Source organism: Emys orbicularis, chromosome 7 (assembly GCF_028017835.1).
Source record: "Emys orbicularis isolate rEmyOrb1 chromosome 7, rEmyOrb1.hap1, whole genome shotgun sequence".
Lineage (NCBI taxonomy): Eukaryota > Metazoa > Chordata > Testudines > Emydidae > Emys > Emys orbicularis.
This window is the reverse complement of record NC_088689.1, coordinates 125,998,330-126,021,175: the sequence shown is the minus strand read 5'-3', so window position 1 is coordinate 126,021,175 and position 22,846 is coordinate 125,998,330. Positions and strand designations below refer to the sequence as shown.

The 22,846-nt window shown below is 45.1% G+C and overlaps 1 protein-coding gene across 1 annotated transcript in view; it reads right to left on the bottom strand.

The window, feature by feature from the left end:
- Window positions 1–17,002, bottom strand: part of PRICKLE2 (prickle planar cell polarity protein 2) — a 181,041-nt gene extending 164,039 nt beyond the window's left edge. Inside the window, exons 1-2 of the mRNA XM_065408051.1 lie at window positions 16,961–17,002; window positions 16,502–16,587 (exon numbers count right to left, since the gene is read on the bottom strand). Of these exons, the coding sequence (XP_065264123.1) occupies window positions 16,502–16,587; window positions 16,961–17,002 (128 nt within the window). The remainder of the gene's footprint in view (window positions 1–16,501; window positions 16,588–16,960) is intronic.
- Between the last annotated feature and the right edge of the window lie 5,844 nt (window positions 17,003–22,846).

Here is a 22,846-nt window from a genome sequence, read left to right as displayed (position 1 = left end):
CTCCTACAAAAGCTTTTCTAGCCAGCTACAGAGAATTAGTCACCACAGCTTGGTTCCACCACCCCCAACCTGTGCAGTTGTGCGAAAACATTCCAGTAGGCTTGAAGGAATGACAGACTTGAGGTGCTCATCAGCCAAGGGGGACAGCAAACATTCTCGGCCATTTGCACGGTTACAATGTGCACAAAATACCAGTGATACGCGCTGTTCCGTTTGCAGAGTACACAGTTAAAATAAAGGAGCCAGGAACCACACAAGACACATTCAGAAGGTTTCCTATGGTTACTGCTGCCATGGAAATCATTTTAATCAGTTTGGCCTCGGAAATATCTGGCTACACAACTAGAAAACATGCTCCAGTCCCGGTTAAAAAAATTGGGACCTACAAGAAATTAAAATTAATGGAGATATCCTATCTCCTAGAACTGGAAGGGACCTTGAAAGGTCATCGAGTCCAGCCCCCTGCCTTCACTAGCAGGACCAAGTACTGATTTTGCCCCAGATCCCTAAGTGGCCCCCTCAAGGATTGAACTCACAACCCTGGGTTTAGCAGGCCAATGCTCAAACCACTGAGCTATCCCTCCCCCAAGAAGAAATGGAAAATAAAGAAAAATAAGCTTGAAACTTGGGTCTGGTCTACACTGAGGGTTTTAGCCACCAGCATAGTTACTCATAGACTTTAATGTCAGAAGGGACCATTATGATCATCTAGTCTGACCTCCTGCACAACGCAGGCCACAGAATCTCACCCACCCACTCCTATAACAAACTCCTAACCTATGCCTGAGTTATTGAAGTCCTCAAATCGTGGTTTAAAGACCTCAAGGTGCAGAGAATCCTCCAGTAAGTGACCCATGCCCCATGCTGCAGAGGAAGGCGAAAAACCTCCAGGGCCTCTGCCAATCTGCCCTGGAGGAAAATTCCTTCCCAACCCCAAATAGGCGATCAGTTAAACCCTGAGCATGTGGGCAAGACTCACCAGCCAGCACCCAGGAAAGAATTCTCTGTAGTAACTCAGATTCCACCCCATCTAACATCCCATCACAGGCCATTGGGCATATTTACCTGCTAATAATCAAAGATCAATTAATTGCCAAAATTAGGCTATCCCATCATACCATCCCCTCCATAAACTTATCAAGTTTAGTCTTGAAGCCAGACATGTCTTTTGCCCCCACTACTCCCCTTGGAAGGCTGTTCCAGAACTTCACTCCTCTAATGGTTAGAAACCTTCGTCTAATTTCAAGTCTAAACTTCCTAATGTCCAGTTTATATCCATTTTATATCCATTTGTTCTGACGCAAGCCCGTAGCATAGACTTGACAAACACCAACACAGTGCAATGGGCACTGGGCGACTTCTCCTGGTTCCTATCCGGGGGTGAGCTGAACGGGTACAACTCAGGCTTCACTGGTGCAAATCACATCTGTGTACATTTGCACTAGCTCAGCTACCCCAGGGCTAAAATACCTACTGTGGAAAAGGCCTTAGAAACGAACTTGTAAGTGTTTTGAGACCTTGGCAGCTCTGGGTAATTGGATGCAACTCCCAATAGTTTATGATGAGGCTGAATTTGTTCCTGTGGGTAAGTTAGTGAAAGAACAACAGACCTTTGTAAACCTGTTACCCACAATGTCTAATGCAACTGCAATTTCACTAACTACATGTGATTTGCTCAAACCTCTAATATTCTCACTCCCCAACTTGCTAGGGGCTTCCCTTTTCTCACTCATGAATTCCAGTGGATTGGTGACAAGAAATAGGAGGAGGAAAGGTGGTGGTGGTGGTGGGGTGGGTAGCTAATTGCTCACAGCTGTGACCAAACAGCTCGAATTTAGTATGCCAGAAGCTACAACCAGCTGGAAAGTGTGCTACAGCGAGTGGTTAGCATGCCGGTTAGGTGGAGTTTTATCCCTTCTCTAGGGCATAGCAAAGTGCCTCAGGAGCATCCCTTGCAGATACAGAGGCAGGACTCATCTATCTACAGGCTTTCCCACCCCCACCCCGCAGAGGGACTTCAGTAATTATATTTCTATAGCTTCCTTATCTCCAAAAGCAGCCATTATGTCTTTTATCATTGGAGCAGCAGCATGTGCACCGGGGCAACTGATACCGAATGAACTATTTGCCGTGATGACTGAGTGCTAAGCATCACCCTCCTTAATAATAATAATAATAGTGATTCTTAGCATTTCAAGTGCCAAGCTTTGGAGTCAGATCACTGCAGAGCGTAAGAACCAGATATAGAGGAAGAAATAGCCAGGCTCTTTCTGCCTAACGCAAGAGTGCACTGTGATTTTTGCAGCTCCAGCCGAACTTCTGTGGGCCCCGATCCTGGCTGGAGCTCAATTTTAATGGACCACTGACTTCAGCGGCACTCCATGGAGGTGCAGAGCTCTGTGAGAATGAGGGCTTGGAGTCCAAATTCACACAATGTCCTCAGCTCCCTTTGAACACAGGGATTGGACCGTCGTCGGAGGCGGTCAGCGCCTTGCAGAACCTGGCTGTATGCAATGGAACATCCCGTGCAGCACCAACGGGAGTACAAGTGAACAACAAAGTGAGTGATTTCCAGCTGAGAGATCATTTCCCTTACATGGATCTAAACGAGGAGCAGCTCCACTGAAACGAATGGAAGACTAGATTGGTGTAAAAAAGGTGCAACAGGACCATAAACAGTAACAAGCATTTTACAGCACATGCAGTGCTATGTTTTAAACACCTAGACATACCAAAACTTAATTGGAAAGACTGTCTGTGTAGCAACAGCCATGCCTGTATGGCTTACGCAGAAATTTGTTTTCTTTATAATCAGACAAATTACAAATAGCATCAAGAATTCCTTAAATGTTAGCTAATGACCACAAATCAGCATCATGTCAGGCGCACCGCTTACAGAACCTTCACCTCTGATTTCCTGTGTGACAACCGCCTGGTTATTCATGGTAGAAAAATTAAATGTACAGTTGAAATTCACAAACAAGCTATTATGAGACCATCAGGCAAAAATCTGAGCTGATGCTATTTGCCGTTACTTAAGCTTTTCCATATACTTAGAGGACCAAGATTTCTATAAGGAGATAGTATTCAATTAGAATGTAATAGATTATTAAAGTAGTGAATCACTGATACAATCATTAATGGATTACAATTGAATATACAATTGAAAACTGAAAGAATGCGGAAAGATTTTTAAAGATAAACAGTAGACTAGGGAAGAGAATCTCTGGAAAGAAGTGAGAACAATTATCTGTAACGGGGAACAAATTAAAGACAAGGGCCTGACTTCTGCTGATGGAGCTCGGGGTAGATACTGCACTGCTTTACAGCAGGATCTGGCTGCAGAAATGTTTTTGTCTTAAGAAAACGAATCCCGACTCTGTATGAAAGGCTGCAAAGTGAAATACTGGCCAGGGAAAAAGTGATCTTTTTTAGACTAGCACATTTCAGTTTTTTAAGTCCCTTCTCTCTTAGGGCACGTCTTCACTACCCGCCGGATCGGCGGGTAGCAATCGATCTATTGGGGATCGACTTATCGCGTCTAGTGAAGACGCAATAAAATCGATCCCTGATCGCTCTGCCGTCGACTCCGGAAATCCACCGCGGCAAGAGGCGGCAGCAGAGTCGACAGCGGCCGACTTGCCGCCGTCCTCACAGCCAGGTAAGTCGACCTAAAATACGCAACTTCAGCTACGCTATTTACGTAGCTGAAGTTGCGTATCTTAGGTCGACCCCCCGCTGTAGTGTAGACCTAGCCTTAGACTATAAGCCCTCTATTGAAGGTGTAGGAGTTTCTCTCAAAGCATAAATGCCCATTTGTGCTACAATCCCCACCCATGGTGGAGATAATGATACTAATACTGAGCCCTTTTGATTGGGCCTTACGCATTGTGCACTGCACAAACATTCATTAGCCCCCTCAACTGCCTCGCAGAGAAATATTACTATTTCCATTTTACTGGGTGGGGAAACAGGTATATAGGGCTGCATTGTAGCTTTCCCAGATTCAGCCATGCTCCAGGGGTTCCCAGAAGTATTCTCCCTGCAGGGGGTTGAGAAGTAGAGGGTACTATGGGGGAAACCAAGTGAGAACACACGGGAGAACAATCTTGAAAGGGTCCAATGTATCCTCCCTCCCACAATGGTCCCAGAGCCCCTCCCCACCAGCCACAACCCAACCCAGCTAACAGGCTCCCATTTGGGCTCACAAAGCACAAGGTATGGGATTCTTGGAGGCTGACAGTGAGTCAAGTAGAATTAGAATCCACGAGTTCCCCGTTCCCAGTCCTGTGCTGACTCCACTAGACCACGCGGCTTCCCAGGATAGGTCTACACCGCAAATGAAGTCTGGCTGCAGCGTGGGTAGGCGTATCCCCCGCTAGCTTTCATCTAGATAGCATGGGCAACAAGAGCAGTGAAGACAAGAGAGTGCGGAACCCGGAGCAGGCCAGCAACCCAAGTACTTAGGGTCCCCGGCGGGCTTGGAGTGGGGCAGCTAGCCTGCGCTGGCGCCTGCGCTGGCCACATCCTCACTACCACTGTTACCCACGCCAGCTGGCTCGGCTATCAAACCTGCATTTGTGGTGTAGACGTACCCTGAGACGCAGAGTCGATTTACCGAATAAGAAAATTTAAATAAACAATTAAAAAAACCACAACGTACTCACACATAGATGGCAATAAACCACAGCTGCACTACGATGAGCCACTAAGCCAAATGACATCTGCAACAATCAAGCCCTTATGCTGGTGTAATTAAGGCCAACTAAAAGCCTAACAAAATGTGGACGCCTTACCATCTTAAGGACAACTACACCTGGACTCTGTCAGAATACTGGAGGAAGTTATTAATTATTATAGCATTACAGACAATTACCTAGAGGCGTATTGTGCTTGGCACTGTATATGTGTGTACACCCACATACACGTGCGCGAAGATGTGGTTCCTTTCCCAAAGAGCTTGCAAAGTGAAGAGAAAACAGAGTGGGAGAAAGGAAGTATTATCCCCATTGTCCAGATGGGAAATTGAGGCATCATAGAGAAGATCTGGAATTGAATCCAGACCACCTCACTACCAGTCCTGTGGCTTAACCACAAGATCATCCTTCTTTTATGGAAGTGAGCACCACACTGAAGGACCTTCAAGTCTAAGGAATAGGACCTTATCCTGGAAAATTCACTCCTGGGAATTGGCAGCAAGAACACCTGAGACAATCTCAACAGCTTCTACCAGCCAGGAGAGACTCAGGATCCAACTCTGCTCTGAATTACACCAGTTTTACACCAGCCACATCCCGTCTCTTGTGACTTCACAGGAGTAATTCCCAATTTACAGCAGCATAAGTGGGAGGAGAATCAAACCTTCATCCTCTTATATCAGAGGCCTTCAAAGATCTTTGCAACATGGACCATATCTTAATAGAGAGAGAAGTTGTCTCATGGACGTCTCCCACTGACAATGTCATGGACACCCTCTCATTCCTATTTGTTATCCCATAATGTGCTGGTGGCAACTACAGACATTATTTCCAGTGAAAAGTAATACTGGGGAAATATTGAATGTATTTTTAGTTGACTTTGGTGCAATGTGGCACCTAGAAACAAAAAACTGCCAGCATCATGTGGGCTGACAACTCTCCAGGGCTCTTCACCGAGTGCTAGGAGGGCCACCAGTGGACCACAGTCTGAGAAACACTGTTTCAGTAAATCACGTCCTTTAGACGTCTTTGCACACCCTTTTAATTGTGTTTCTCTTCTCTGTATGTAGGTATTTTTCTCACCAACCCACTAGTGTTACTCTGAATCTTTTCACTGAGGGAACTTGAATTGCTAATTTAAAAACCACTCTGCTAGCCTAGAGCTGCAGTTCTCAAACTGTGGGTCGGGACCCCGAAGTGGGTCGGGACCCCATTTTAATGGGGTTGCCAGGGCTGGCTTAGACTTGCTGGGGCCCAGGGCCAAAGCTCAAGCCTGAGGGCTTCAGCCCTGGGCGGCGGAGCGAAAGTTACAGGCCTCCTGCCTGGGGCAATAGGGCTTTGGCTTTGCTCCACCCTCACTGGGGTGGCGGGGCTTGGGCAGGCTCAGGCTTTGATCCCCCTTCCTGGGGTCCTGTAGTAATTTTTGTTGTCAGAATGGGGTCGCAGTGCAATGAAGGTTGAGAACCCCTATCCTAGAGGAATAGCTCCCTTGACAAAACACCTCTCTTCTCAGCAGGCTACAAACATCGCTGTAAAAAACGTTCGAGCAAAGAATCATCTGTGAAAACCATCAAACCAGAAGAATATGAACCTTTAAATAAATGAGGTCAGCTACAGCCAAAGTTCAAGTGATCTGAATGAATGAAGGGATATTCGATCCCACAAACATTCGGTCAGCGATGGCTGTATTAACTTCCACCATCCATGATGGCGCTCTGCTTCTAAAGCATTGGGCACTTCTCAAGAGATTGCTCCATCTGAGAGAACTCAGCCCCTTCCATGAGTAATCTTTCATCGCTCATTGAGCCACGTGGCATGTGAAGTGCTGATGATAAATACAAGGCTCAGGCCCTTTCAGGAAATAAATGGTAGCCAACTACACATTGTTACTATGCAACTCGGAAACCTGACTTGACAATTAGAACAATATCACTGCAATAGCTCTACAGAAGGGAGCTTTGCTACAGAGTAATGGGACTTCACCAAAGGCAGGTTCTTGTGAGTAAATATGTGAGATGCCTTCAGATCCATCTACCGGCTGAATCCCCTCAACAACCGCACAATAGAATAGTGTAGAATTCAGATAAAACTTTGATCAAAGCAACCAGCCTCCCAAAAAAAAAAAAAATTCTTCCACTTCACAAGTTCTCCAACTGCTGCTAATCAGTTCTTTTCATACCAAGCATTACTTCATTTACATGCACCTAGCACAAAACGGCCTTGATTCCTGATTGTGGATTCTAAGCAATACAAATAAATATCAAGCTTACTAAGGGGTAAAACGACATGTCTTCTCAATTACTCATAGGAGGCAATGCCTACTCAGGACAGCAAGCACCCTTCATCTACAGGGGGTAGCAGAAATAAGAAAACTGATTGCCTTCCCTCCACTCCTCTTGAGAACTTGGTCCAGTATGCAGATTATCTGAAGCATTAACGTCATCGCTGCAGGAGAACCTCATGAAACAAAATGTAATGGCTACAATTTTTTCCTCCTGGCACCCCATAAAAGAGAGAGGCTAGGAGTCAAGGCTATGACTTGGGAAAACGGTGCTGTATTGAAATACGAGCCATGCCAACAGGCAGAGACACTGAAACCTCATCCAGTCCCACAAAGGCCTTATGAGAAGGTAGGCTCTGAGTTATACCTGTAAAAAGCAACAGAGGGTCCTGTGGCACCTTTAAGACTAACAGAAGTATTGGAGCATAAGCTTTCGTGGGTGAATGCCCACTTCATTAGACGCTCCAATACTTCTGTTAGTCTTAAAGGTGCCACAGGACCCTCTGTTGCTTTTTACAGATTCAGACTAACACGGCTACCCCTCTGATACTTGAGTTATACCTGGCCACCAAAGAACTATTTAATAGTCACAGATTCTTATTCTTGGCATCCAGAAATTTGCACACTGCACAGTACTAAGAGTAAGTCTTCTCCAGACATGTAATTCCAGACGAAGTCTTTAGCAATAATGGGCCCCAATTTTCCAGTGTAGATTTTAGGCAGTTTGCCAGAGATGGGGATTTTCATCTCAAAAAATCAAGTCTAAATTACCACCAATCGTATGGACTTGTGGAAAGGTCTAAAAGGACAGTAAAGAATCTTATGAAGAAAACTTTTGAGAGTGGGGATGATTTGTATAAACTTTACTGGTTTACTGAAGTACACCTCTGGAGAATGGCTTTTCTCCAACTCAGCAGTTAATGGGAAGAAGGATCCAACCTAATTCACCAACTTCCTGAAATCTCATCACAATGAAGCCATACGGAAGATGAAAGAAAATCAGAAGTGGAAGCAGAAAGATTATTTTGACAAAAGAGCCCATGATCTCCCATCTCTTAACCCAGGTGATGGGGTGTGCCTGAGGAATCACATCTCTAATACTTCCCACTTCACAGGGTGCTGTAAGGACAAATACATTAAACATTGTGAGGCACTCAGAGGCCCATATAAGTACCATAGCTAGATCAATAGTATTAACACTGGTTTTTCATTGAAAACTTACAGAGAGAAGTCATAAAATAATAAATTAGGTCCCAATACTACAAACACGTCTACACATGCTTACCCTAACACATGTAAGTAAATGGGACCATTGAACTCACATGCTTAAAGTTACATGCGTGCACAAGTATCTTGCTAAATCGGGTTTTTGTCTGTATAGCTCAATAGCAGCACAATTTAGTTTCTAGTTTATGTCTCAGAACAGACGGCTGAAGAAGAACTTCAACTTTGGCAAGAAGTTATTTTCCCTTTCTTAGGGCTCACCGGTTGATGGATCAATTTCACAGTAGCTGAAGACAATGTAAATGTTTTTCTTAGAAGCATTTTATAGTGTTCAGTAAAAATACATTCATTTACGTTTGGTCGGTCATTTGAGTTGGACACAACTACTATTGTATGTCAGAGCGTTAGATTGCTTCCAGGGCTTTATAATTCATACATACAGTTAAAAAAGAAACAAACTAGTATAAATTCTCACAGGTATGTGGCGATAAATTGTCCCATTGGGGTTAATTTTAAGTCCTGATGTAAAGTCAATGGGCCAAAGCAGCAACTCCAATGAATCTATAGACACCTGTGGCTGGCCCATGCCAGCTGACTCAGGCTTATGGGACTGCAGTGTAGACTTCCGGGCTTGGATTGCAGCCTGAGCTCTGGGACCCTCCCACCTTGCAGGTCTTAGAGCCTGGGCTCCCAAGGCATTTAACAGTGCAGAGCAGGAACATGCAGAAATTAATGCTGATAGACTCAACATTAACTGCAGAAGATATAATGTCATGTAGAACAGCTCTCCATGAGATAGACCCTTCTTTACTCACTCCTGTAGAACCCCCAAACACATGGCATTCCAAGGAATGGCTTCTGGAGATGGGAATGGAAGGGTATTCATGGTCATTAGGTTCAATATTCTTCCCACCGGTACAGTTTTGTCTATTTCAGCAACCCACTGCAAAAACTGAATAAGATAACATGGCCTTGAGCTACTGCAATGGAAGTGATATGAACAGAAGCTCAAACAGGATAAGATTGTGTAAGGTATGCTCATGGTCTCCACACTAAAAGCCTTAGAAATAAAAATGCAAGGACGTGTAGAATATCTGAATCCTAAAGGAGATAGAGATGCAAAGCATGTTTATTCATGAAAGGAAACAACTGCAAGCAGTGTAAAAAGGCTGAAAACATATGGAAGCAATAATCTGTATTTTCTTTTCTTTCCCCCTTTTTTTTTTTTAAACCAGAGACAAATGCTTCAGAATTCATTGTTATTCATTCATGTGCTATACTGAAAACATTGTTGTTTCTGCTCTTTGGAAGCTACACCAGTAATCAAACTGAAGACCGAAAGCTGGCCAGGGACATGTACATCCCCAGGGAAGAATGTGACTCCAATATATGCAGATTTGGGTTATGTACAAATATAGAATTACTAATTACTTTACTAATTATTAATGGTATGTTAGTCCCTAGGACAGTGGTTCTCAATCAGGGGTAGATGTACCCCTGGGGTACACAGGTACATCACCTCATCTAGATATTTGCCTACAACAAGCTACATTAAAAAGCACTCGCAAAGTCAGTACAAACTAAAATAGGAGTACTTGTGGCACCTTAGAGACTAACAAATTTATTAGAGCATAAGCTCCATACACAAATATTTGTCTTTTTATACGTTTAATTCACAGTCTACTGTAATAATAGAGCATAAGCTCTAATAAATTTGTTAGTCTCTAAGGTGCCACAAGTACTCCTGTTCTTTTTGCGGATACAGACTAACACGGCTGCTACTCTGAAACAAACTAAAATGTAATCTAATGACTTGTTTATACTCCTCTATATGCTGTACAGTATTTATAGTCCAATTGATTTATTTTATAATTATATGGTAAAAATGAGAACATACGCAATTTTTCAGTACTAGTGTGCTGTGACACTTCTGTATTTTTATGTCTGATTTTGTAAGCAAGTCGTTTTTTAGTGAGGTGAAACTTGGGTACACAAGACAAATCAGACTCCTGAAAGGGGTACAGTCGTCTGGAAAGGTTTAGAGACACTGCCCTAGAGGACTCAGCTGAGATCAAGGACTAGGCACTGTACAAACACACAGTAAGAGGCAGTCCCTACCCCCAAAGAATTTACCACCTAAATAAAGCAGACAAAGATTGGGCCTGTCACCACACAGAGATGAGCTGATTTCCCCGACATCACACAGCAACTAGGTGTCTTTACTCCCAATCCAGTACTCTGTCCACTAAATCACACCACCTCTATATAAATCTAGGGTCCTCTTTCCTTGAGGCATTGGACGCTTTATAAACACAGTGAATGTTTTCAACAGCTCTCTCTGCAGGATTTCATTCATTAATGTTAAATATTACCAAACCGAGAAGGCGGTTGAACAAATGGCTTCCCTTCTTTTAAAGATTCTGCTTTACAGTGTCTTTTTAAGTACTGGGCAATGCTTGTTACATAAGCATAAGCCAAAGTTATGGAGACTGTAAAACAATTTTAACAGGCCACTTGAGGAGAAGTGGAACTCTTGACCATCAAAATATGACTTAGGGAAAAAATGTTGCAGCATGTTACAGGGACAAGAATTCAACAAACAACACAAATGTGATTTCACAGCAGCCATCAAAAACTAAAAGCATTAGCATCATTTTTATGGCACATTTATTACTGCTATTTAAAGCTGTTGCAAATGAGAAGCATAACTATGGCAACAAAGATTTTCTGCAAGAGTTTGGCTAATTTTAAAAATACTATCTTAGGGTTTTATACTGCCACCTGTCAGCACGGTATCTGGGCACCTTCCATGTAAACTCAATAGCAACAGCGAAGTCTCTAGTGGACTTCATGGAGTCTCTGGCACTTCTCCATTTAAGAACATAAGAGTGGTCATACTGGATTAGACCAATGGTCCATCTAGCCCAGTATCCTGTCTTATGACAGTGGCCAGTGCCAGGTGTTTCAGAGGCAATGAACAAAGCAGGACAATTCTTGAGTGATCCATCCCCTGTTGTCGACTCCCAGATTCTGACAGTCAGAGGCTTAGGGACACCCACAGAATGGGATTGTGTCCCTGACCATCTTGGCTAGTAGTCACTGATGGACCTGTCCTCCATGAACTTACCTTGTTATTTCTGAACCCAGTTATAATTTGGCCTTCACAACATCTCCTGGCAATGAGTTCCATAGGTTGAAGTTGTGTGAAGTATTTCCCTATGTTTATTTTAAAGCTGTTGCTTATGAATTTTGTTGGGTGACCTCTAGTTTGAAAGTAAGTGACGGTTTAAAGAAGTAAATAACACTTGCCTATTCCCTTTCTCCAATCATGATTTTATAGACCTCTATCATACCCCCTCTTTTGTCTCTTTTCCAAGCTGCACAGTCCCAGTTTTTTAAATCTCTCCTAATATGAGAGCTGTTCCATAACCCTAATCATCTTTGTTTCCCTTTTCTGTACCAGTGCTAATATCTCTTTTTTGAGGTGGGGTGACCAGAACTGCACACAGGATTCAAAGTGTGGGCATACCATGGATTTATAGAGTGGCATTATGATATTTTCTGTCTTATTATCTATCCCTTTTCTAATGGTTCCTACATTCTGTTGGTTTATTTGACTGCCAATGCACACTGAGTGGATGTTTTCAGAGAACTATCCATGAGGACGCCAAGATCTCTGTCTTGACTGGTAACAACTAAATTAGACGCCATCAGCTCTTTACTGGATCAGGCCTATGGTAAGGTGAATATTCATTAGGAAATTATGAGGTTAAAACTCTGCTTGGAGTGGGGGGGGGGGGTTTGTGTGTGGGAAGACTAGGTGTGGGGGCTGGGAATAAAAGGAGTGTTTGACTTGTGAGTGTCACTGATGGTAAAAAGACTCTCTGAAAGAGAAAACACATCTAAACAATACAGGGCTGTAGATGATACACCAAAATTAGACAACAGGCGGCAGGCAGTATACGTGATTGTATTCAACAGTATATTTTAAAAGCGGTACTAAAGCAATTTCAAGTATAACTTTCTCCAATGTCCATGTGAAAGGACTATCAAAAACTTCAGGGTGGCAAAAGCAGCATGAGCTGTTCTCCTGATTGGTACCCATTTGTCACCTTTAAGGTTTGCATATTCATACTAATTGCATTAGGAATAGGCTATAAATTCCTTTCCCTTTTCTCTCCTCTGACCACCTCTTTTGCAGGCTTTTCTTCGGCCAGACATTATGCACAAGACACTTCTAATGGCTATTCATTCACTCAACTCCAGTGACAGCTTTATTTAATGCAAAGCTTGTTAACAAGTTGAATGGCAAGCAGTTTAATGTAATGCAGATCTGATTAGGAAACAGCAACCAGACTCCTAAGGAGTTGGAGATTTTATTGAATAAGATTTCACTTTCTCACACAACGCCACCTTTCAAGTACCAGCCTATATTAAATACTGAATGAGGAATCTGTTGTTTACATTATTGGTCATTTTCAGGAACACAGCCATACACAAATATTTGTCTTTTTATACGTTTAATTCACAGTCTACTGTAATAAAAAAAACCATGTTATTAAAGTAAAAAGTCACTTTGCTGTTCAAGACCACTGGGAAATTGCAGGTTACAGTAGCTACTGTTTGATAGTCATGTCTTTGGAGGAATGCAGTGCAGAATTGATGTCTAGTGATGACTAAATTCAGTCTTGATTCTTTTAAACAAAATAGTCTATTTTTCTTCTCTTTTTGCTAAATCACTGCAAACTGAACATTTAAATTCTGAATTATAATAGGTGGGGGATCAGTGATGCACAAACTTCCATGGACTTCATATGGGTATTGTGCATCTAGAAGGGCCCAAATTTAAAGAATATGTTGCATATAATTTATTCTTACTTGCATCCATTGAAATACATATTAAAAATGCTGGCACATTAACATAGAAAATCCACAAGCTTACATGAATGTGACATTGTGATGTAAAGCTATGATTAATACAATTCATTCATCATTATAAATCAAGATTTTTTGAAAACCCTTTTCCTTTTAAATTATTATTTCCCTTCCTCTAAATTAGGCACAGTGGTCTTATTCTGAAGGCAGAAATAGTTTGGAAGAATATAATGTATTTATGAATGGTTTCCTTCAAACAGGAAGCATGCATATGCTTCCAAGAATGATAATTTCAATCAATAATCAAAATCAACTCCATACCTGAAAAAAGTGACATTCCAATGAATGTAAAATCATAAAAATCTCTGAGATCTGACAGGACACAATTTTGCTTGCTTGTTAACATGGACATATAGATCATGCCCCAAACTGCAGTTAATTAGAAACACACAATTCCACATAATTATATATACCACACAAAGCTTGCCTCAGCAACTGGGATGAATTCCACTTTCAGTGTCTGCATGCTTATAAATTCCTCTCTCCCTGATGTACGCTGTAAATTCCCATCTTTGAAGCCCAAGTCCAATTTACATTTATCAGCAAAAGTACACTGTTAAAGGATTACAAAAAGGCTTACGAACCTCTAGTGGTTAATTGATATGGGCTTGTATCCTTAATCCGTACATCCCCTTGAAAACTATTGTTTCTTTCAATTTCACCCAGCGGTTTAATATATTCATGAACATCCCCAGTACTAGTTAAATATACTTTTTTCCATTTTCAGCAGGTCTATTCTCCCATGAGTGTGTGACCTACAAAAGTAACTGTTATTAATATTTGCCTACTTATAAGTCCTAGGCACTAATGGGAGAACAGACCTCTCAAAAGTAAAAATGAATGTATGTCCAATGTATATATTTATTTAAGTAGGCAAATTAGCTGGCTTCATTTTACTTGATTATATATTCTTATATTTAGGCAATTAAAAATAATTATATGGGAGCTGGTACAGTCACCAGTGTAACAAAACAGCTAAAAGAAGTTCTAACTTATGCACATGGGCTATTAACATAAGAACATAAAAACGGCCATACTGGGTCAGACCAAAGGTCCATCTAGCCCAGTATCCTGTCTTCCGATAGTGGCCAATGCCAGGTGCCCCAGAGAGAATGAACAGAACAGGTAATCATCAAGTGATCCATCCCCTGTCACCCATTCCCAGCTTCTGGCAAACAGAGGCTAGGGACACTGTCCCTACACATCCTGGCTAATAGCCATTGATGCTATCCTCCATGAATTTATCTAGTTCTTATTCCAGCAGCCAGGGACAGCCAGAGTGCATAGTGGAATTGCCACACACCCCATGTCCTTGGGAACATCCCTGCACTGGCTGGAATAGAGGCAGTGTGTAAGCTCCACTGTTAAACAACGTGGCCAACAGCCTTGCATTGCTAGAGTGTTAGAAAACAGCCGGAGCAAGGGTCAGAATCTGGCGCACTGATTTCAATGGATTTACTCCTGACATACACTGGTGAAAGAGAGGTCAGAATCAGGCCTTCCATTAGGATGTAGGAAATAACTCTCTCCACTGATATGGTAGCCTTTCCTTTAGAGCCACCACCATCCACTCCCAGTGTGCCAGAAACCTTCATTACGGCTTGGAAATTTCGAGAGAGGACGGCTGCTGCCATGTTAGCGCAAGTTTATGGCAAACCAGTCATCCACAGAGATTAGTGCAATGCCATTTGCCGTTGCAAAATAGCATCACCAAATTGTGACATTAGGGAAAAATGGCCTGCAAAGATGTTGATAAGTAGCTGCAGATTTTTACATAATGAAAACCAAACCTGTACACCGCACAGCTATTTGTGATGGTTAGAGACAGACAGGCGGTAACCTTGCAGGTTGCCTCTATCTTCATGTAACATATTTATAAGGTCTCCCTGCCTCTTTCTAACATTATGAAGCATCTTGCAAGCTTCTGGGACAATACCAAGTACCACATACCGGAGATCTGAAGATGCCTTTGACAGCTAACAAAAGCCCTTTATAACCCCTGGAAAAAGATGCACGGGGTGACTGTACAAACATATTATGACACATATGTGGCGGATGCAGAGTATGGGAAAAGCAGCAGGACACTGCAGCTGCCTGAAGAGAACAGGAGCAAGCGTTGGGCAGACTGCTTCAGGCAAAGGTTGGGGCGTGCAGCCAGGAGACAGAAGTCACCATGGGAAAAGGGTGCCCGTAGCCCTCAAACCTGCAGTACAGGACATTGGGACATGGAGCATAATTGCTCATTTCTACATTGAGAAACACCCAGTAAGGGGCAGGTTGGAGTGGAAGAAAGGAATGATGTTTAGTATCCTGCCTCAGTTTAGACCCAGATTTGCCTCTGTCCTACACAGATCTTGCAGTACTTTGCTTTCACTATTGTCAGTAGGATATAAACACAGGATTAAACTGAGGGTATCGAATCATAGAATCGTAGTGGAAGGGACCTCGAGAGGTCATCTAGTCCGGTCCCCTGCACACAGGGCAGGACTAAGTATTATCTAGACCATCCCTGACAGGTGTTTGTCTAACCTGCTCTTAAAAATCTCCAATGATGGAGATTCCACAACCTCCCTAGGCAATTTATTCCAGGCATCGTTCATGCCAAATAAATTAACCCAGCTACTCCCAGCATTATGTCGTTCATGTCCCTCATTTTGAGTCTGCAATTCAATCTGATGAGTGAGACCCAATTGTTAGGGGGATAGCAGAAGCCACAAAGATGAGTTGGGCATGTAGAAAGCAGTGGCAGCTGAGTGGGCAGTTCAGAAGCAGGCAGCCGGGGACCATCATTCTTGCGCACCGGGAGAAAAAAGAAGTGCTTAGAAATGTTGGTGTTTCTCTTGCTCTGGGTGTGGGATGGATTTCAGTGCTTTGCAGTCCCAGTGCATAATATCACAAATCCACCTGTGCCCCAGCAGGGAAGCAACTTTCTTATGAAGAAGACAAAACCGACAGTACGTTGAAAATGACCAAACATACAGGTAGCAGATCTAGGGTCACAATTCAACATTCACAATTGATTTAAATAAATTTTAAAAAAAAAACCCTTCGTGACATATTTTCAAACTGGAGATGAACTGTAAAAGTTCTGAAGCCCTGTATCAATGAAAGGAGACTGAAACCCCAACCAAAGGACACTGAGCTAAACAGGCTGTTCACACATGGGAAAGGAAACTCCCAGGGCCACAAGCCTCATTGAATGGTGCCACCGCCGCGCTGCAGCTCCTCTTTGATCCTTCAGGTGGAAAAACAAAGTGAGGAAATTCACACACAAATCACCCCCTTTTGCATTCCTTCAATGAACTTTGTGGCCTGCCCTTGAGCCAGTTAACTAGGAAACTGTAAAACATGCAGGGGTTCCTACCTCCATTTATGCAACGCAAACCCAGGGCACTGGTCACCACATGCGTTGCAAGGCTGTCCTCGCTCTGGCTCGCCCAAGGCAGTCAGCTTTGAAAAAAGAAAGCAAAGCAACGTGTTTCCCCCTCCAACCCTAAACCAGAATCCTTCCACCCCACCTCCCCAGGTGCTGGCCAGGGCTCTGATCCGGGCGCGCTGCTCCCACCCAGGTGCCCGGCTAGCTCAGGACAAAGGCAGAGCGAGCCCCGCTGGAGGCGGCTCTCTCTAGGTCCATGCCCGGGAGCCACCTTCTGCGGCACCTGCAGTGCGCGCAAGCCGGAGGGGCAGCAATGGGGGGGGCTGCCAGGGCTCGCCACAGCCCGCACCTCGCCGGGGCCAGGGAGGGCGGCTGCCGCGGGGCGCCCCCCGCCAGCAGGGGCCGGTCCCCGAGCCCTGGCCGCAGCGGACCCCGGGGCGCACTCACCGATCTGCTGGAGAGCCGCTTCCGAGAGCCCCGGCTGAACATGGCAGCGCCCGGCCCCGGGGCTGCTGCTCCCCGCCGTCCGTGTGCGAGAGAGCGCGGCCGGCACAGCCCTGCGCCCGCAGCCCGGCGAGCCAGCGCCCCGCCCGCCTGCCTCCCAGCCTGCCTCCCACTCGCTCCCCCGGCTCCCTCCCTCCCTCCCCGCGCCCCTGTCCTGCCCCTCGTCCGTCCCCTGCCCGCCCCCTTCCACTGCCCCCTGCCCGACCCTGTCCTGCCCCTCGTCCGCTCCCTGCCTCTCGTCCACTCCCTGCCTGCCCCCTTGCACTGCCCCTCTCCTACCCCTGCCCCCTGCCTGCCCACCCCTGCCCCCTTCCACTGCCCCCTGCCTGCCCCCTTTCACTGCCCCTCGCCGGCCCCCTGCCCCTCGTCCGCTCCCTGCCTGCCCCCTTCCCCGCTCCCTTCCACTGTCCCCTGCTCGCTCCCTTTCACTGCCCCCTTCCACTGCCCCTAGCCTGCCCCTGCCCCTTCCACTCCTGTCCCCTCCTGCCACTGCCCCTCACCTGCCCCTTCCCACTCCCTCCCTGCCCACTCCTGCCCCTCACAACTCCACCCCTGCCCCACTCCCTTCCTGCTCCCTCTTGGCCCCCTTCCACTGCCCCATCTGCTCCTGCCACTGCCCCTCGCATGCCCCATTCCAACTCCCCCTTCCCTGCCCCCTTCCCCTACCCCGTCCCCTTCCTTCCAGCTCCCTCGGCTGCCCCCCCCAGGTGCTGGAACAATTTTTATAGTGGGCTGAAGGCAGACACCATGCATTTGGGTTGTTATTACTATTTCATGCCAGGGAGTGCAGCAGCACCTCTAGTTCCAGCACCTATGCCTGCCCCCCTTATAACTCCGCCTCCTCTGCTCCTGCCCCCTCCTACCACTGCCCCTACCTGCTCCCCCACCTCCTCTGTCCAGCTCAATTCAATGCCCTGCCCCTTCATCCAGCTCACTTCCCTGCTCTCCTTCCACTGCCCCTGCCTGCTGCCTCTGCCCCTTCCTTCCAACTCGCTCCCCTGCCACTGCCCATCCCCCCTACCCCCTCCTGCCACTGCCCCTACCCACTCTCCCTGCCTGCTGCCTCCTCCTTCCAACTTGTCCCCGGCCACTGTCCCTGCCCATTCTCCCACCCCCAACTCAGTCCCTCAGCTCCCTTTCCACTGCCCCTGCTCCCCCTGCCTCCTGTCCCATACTCTACTTACTGAATGGCCAGTGGATCTCTGCCCAGCTGATGGGGTCCCCTGCAGCTTCTCAGACCTTTGTCAAGCCTGTGTGCTGGGCTGCAAGCTGGACCTACGCGCTACAACAAGGCCCCTCTGGTCTACAGCACTCTGGTGGAAATTGCAGCAGCTTCAGTTCAAGTTGTTGGCTTTTTAAGTGAGTATTTTATTGAATTGAATATGAAAATAAATAATGCACTCAGTACCATAGCCTTTGGTATGTTATTCAATTTATTTTATGCTGTCCTCACAGTTCCAGTTGTCAGTAAGCTACACCATGTTGTCATTAAGTTTCAGAGTTAACAGCCTGTTGTTATTGTTTATACAGTGTAACCAAATAGGTGCAGCAGACCAAACACCAGCACCTGCCCTAAGGCCTTTGCAATCTGAGGGGTTATCTGGCACACTACAGGACAAAATGAATTGTACAGAGAATGTTGTGGGGCAATCACATTTTATAAAACAGGGCTCTATAGAAATGCTTAGAGACAGAGGATCAGGAGGAGATCACCTCCAGCCCAGATGATGGAGCAGCATGTCCATTATTATTTCGTAGATTCACCCCTAGTATTTCTTGTCCCTCACAATGTCGTCTCATCTCCCTCCTTTCCTTTGTGTTTGTTCTCTTCTCTGCCCATCTCACTCACTTTGGTACCTGTGTCTCAGAGCTCGTCAAAAATCTGTTTATCAGTTTCATAGTTTTCAATAAAAATGGAACATTTTTGCTGGAATTGTATAATAAAAATCATTTTTAATGTTGCTCCAAATGTCCAGTGAGCATTTTTTGAGGTTTTGGTGAAGGAAATGAAACCGAAAACCTTATTTCTGGGTTTTTACGTATTAGTTTGAGTTAAAATGTTCAGTTTTCAGGTCAAATGGTTGGTTTTCCAAGCCATTTTTTACCAAAACTGGACAATTTTTATCCTAAAAGTTTCTGTAAAAGTTATGGAAAAGCCAAAACATTTTTCTCAAAAACAAAAATTTTGCACAAAATTACATTTCAATAGAATCATAGAATATCAGGGTTGGAAGGGACCTCAGGAGGTCATCTAGTCCAACCCCCTGCTCAAAGCAGGACCAATCCCCAACTAAATCATCCCAGCCAGGGCTTTGTCAAGCCTGACCTTAAAAACTTCTAAGGAAGGAGATTCAACCACCTCCCTAGGTAACCCATTCCAGTGCTTTACCACCCTCCTAGTGAAAATGTTGACCACCCCGTTCCCTGTCTCCCTTTCTGTGCTTCCTTTACCCTCCTACTTCCCATTCCCCAAACTTCCTCTCTCCCGTAGTCATTCTTTCCTGGCTTTCTCCCTCTTTTTCTTTGTCCTCCTGGATTCTTTCTCATCCTGTTAGCTGTGAGAGTGACTTCTGTACACACTGTAAGCTGTTTGGGGGGCAAGGACTGTCTTTTGAATATGTGTATGTACAATGGGGCTCTGATCTCTGAATAAGCTTCAAGTTGATACTACAGTACAAATAATAATGGGACATGGTAAATAACATAGTAATAGGTCGGGGCTGAGCGTTCTCATCTCTAGGTAAAGTCAGGGGGATTTCATGGCACTAGGCACCTTGCAAGACCAGGCCCTAACTTTATGGCATTTCAGTGCCCTGTATGAGGTATAGATTACCTAAAATGTCAATTTAAACCTGCCAAAAGAAAATCAGCATCAGAAAAATGATTTAAAACTAGAATCAATGTGCTATGGGAAATGTTTTCCAGGTTACCTGCAAATCATTTTTGGTTTAATTGCTTTTGCTATAAGGTTTGGAGTGCCCTCAATAGTCTGGCTGGTCAGGACACGTGCAGTAGGTTTAAAACTTTTTTTTTAAAGTAATCCAGACTTCTAGGGCTAAATTCCCTGCTGGCGTAGCTGCACTGAAATCAGTGAAGTTGGTTGCATTTAAGCAAGGGCGAATTTAGCCCTAATGTACAGGCTGTCCGTCTTGGCTCAGTTACTGGGAGCATATGGCAGGAATTGCTACAGATGGTTCAGTTTTTTTAAAAATTGTGCAGTTCATTCTTAATTTAAAATGATATGGGTCCAGATTCTCTGCTGCACCTCGCTGGGAAGCAACGACGGCTCCATGATCTTCTGCTCTAGCCCCAGCCTGGAGGCTGCTCTAACTTGTCCCAGCTATTTATGGTCCCCAAAGGTCCCTATGTCAGTTGGGGATCATCAGAGCACACTGTGCTGAAGGTGTGCTCCCTTCCCAGCCAGCACACCCCTTCCTGCCACCAACACACCACCTGCACTGAGGGCTACCAGGATGGAAATGTACAAGCTTGCTGCAAAGTCCTTTGTGACCGGGGAATCCGCATTGGGGACTTGTGGGTGGCTTCCCCAGCCTTTCCAGTGCCTGAGTGGCACAAAGCACATTGGAGGACTGCTTAGCACTCAAAACAACCTTGGAAAATTAGAATATTGGTCTGAATTCAACAAGATAAACGTCAGTAAAGACAAGTGCAAAGTACTTCACTTAGGAAGGAAAAATCAAATGCACTGCTACAAAATGGGGCATAACTGGCTAGGCAGTAATGCTGCTGAAACTAGTATTTGGGGTTCTAGGGAATCACGAATTGAATGTGAGCCAACAATGTGATGCAGTTGCTAAGGAGGAGAGCGACAAAAGTGATCAAAGGTTTAGAAAACCTGACCTATGAGGAAAGGTTAAAAAAAACTGGGCATGTTGTCTTGAGAAAAAAGACTGAGTGGGGACCTGATAACAGTCTGCAAATATGTTTTATAATGAGCATGAGATCAATTGTTTTCCATGTCCACTGAAGGTAGGGCAGGAAGTAATGGGCTTAGTCTGCAGTTAGGGAGGTTTAGGTTAGATATTTAGAAAAACTTTCTAACTGTCAGGGTAGTTAAGCACTAGAACAGGCTTCCAGTGGAGGTGGTGGAATCCCTGTCACTGTAGGTTTTTAAGAACTGGTTGGACAAACATCTGTCAGGGCTGGTCTAGGTTAACTTGGTCCTGCCTCAGTGCACGGGGCTGGACTAAATGACCTCTTGATGTCCCTTCCAGCCCAACATGTCTATGGTTCTATGAAAGGGAGTTGAACAGGACAGAGAACCTGTCCTCTGGTCCCAATGACCTGCTTACAGACCAAATTCATAACCAGTGGAACTCCACTAGTAACTCTAATAAGGTCGGCATCTGGGGCATTCTACAAAGCTGTATTCTTCAACTGGCCCAGCACACTGAGCTTGTTCTTACAAACTGCTGAGCCCTCTCAACTCCTAGTACCATCAATGGGTTCTCTGCGCCACACAAGGATCAGGCCCATCATACTCCGAGCACAAGACTGGGATCCAGGAATCCTGGGGGGGTTTACTGGGTCCTGTCATTGACTTCTTGTGCAACAGTGGGCAAGTGACGCAACTTTTCTGGCCCTTTTTTCTCCCACCTGTAAAGAGGGGACATTTATCCTGCTTTCCTCACATGGCCTTAAAGGATTAGTGTTAGTGAGACCTGAAGAAGAACTCTGTGTAAGCTCAAGAGCTGGTCTCTCTCACCAACAAATGTTGGGCTAATAAAAGATCTCACCCACCTTGTCTCTCTAATATCCTGGGACCAGCATGGCTACAACACCACATACAATAGTGTTTCCAAAGCATTTGGGGCTCCTGAGATGAAAGGAGCTAGAGAAATATAGATTGTAGGTTACATTCATGGCTATATTGCCAGCTCCCTTCTGCAACAAAAATCACATTGTGGCGACTTCCATTTGCACTAGGGCGATATTTCCCCATCCTCTGGGGCCTGCCCCCCGAGGCTCTGGGAAGGGAAGGGGGCATGGACCTACCTCTTAACTGTTCACCACTCTCAGCTTTCATTAAGATAAAGCCAGTCTCTAACTGTTATGGTTGGAAAGAAAAGCTTCCGAATGTGACCGGAGTGTCGCCGGTGCAGAGGTGTCTGCCTGCCTTTGCAGAAAGCCTGAACAATAAGGCTGTGCTGTGCATTTCAGAGGGTGCTAATTCAGATGCCAATGATGATGCTTCAAACATTATATATGTTGTAGCTCAAAGCATGTAAGAAAAGAAAGAGGAAAGTGCATATTATGAAGATTTACAACAGCAGGTCTCAGAAAGTGGGGTTTGCACCCCTTGGGCATGAAAGATTAGCTGGGGTGGGGGAAAGACGAGCTAGAAATTAAAATCGGAGTTTGATTCTTGGCTTTGCCACAATGTTCCTGTGTGAGGCTGGGCAAGTCGTTTAATCCATTTGCCTCAGTTTTCCATCAAGAGAATGGAGGTGGCCATCCTGCCTTACCTCAAAGCCCTCCTTTAAGGAGCCATTCATTAATGTTGGTGAGATGCTCGGATACTACAGTGCTAAGGGGGCCTCATAAATAGAGAGATGGGCCCGGAGAACATCTGTGAGATGAAGTTTGGGAGCACTGTGCATTTTGGGAGGAAGAGGGAGCCAGGAGGCAGCCCCTCACCAAACCCGCCCCCCAGGAAATCCACTGTAATTAGAAGGCCACCACCCCTGTCTCCCCATGCCCCCATAAACCCTCTCTTTCCAGAGGGAAATGCCCTGGAGCTATCTACAGAAGTGTCATCCTTCTGTGGGTTATTCTGCAGAAGGGAATGAAATTCAGAAGCGGTATTAT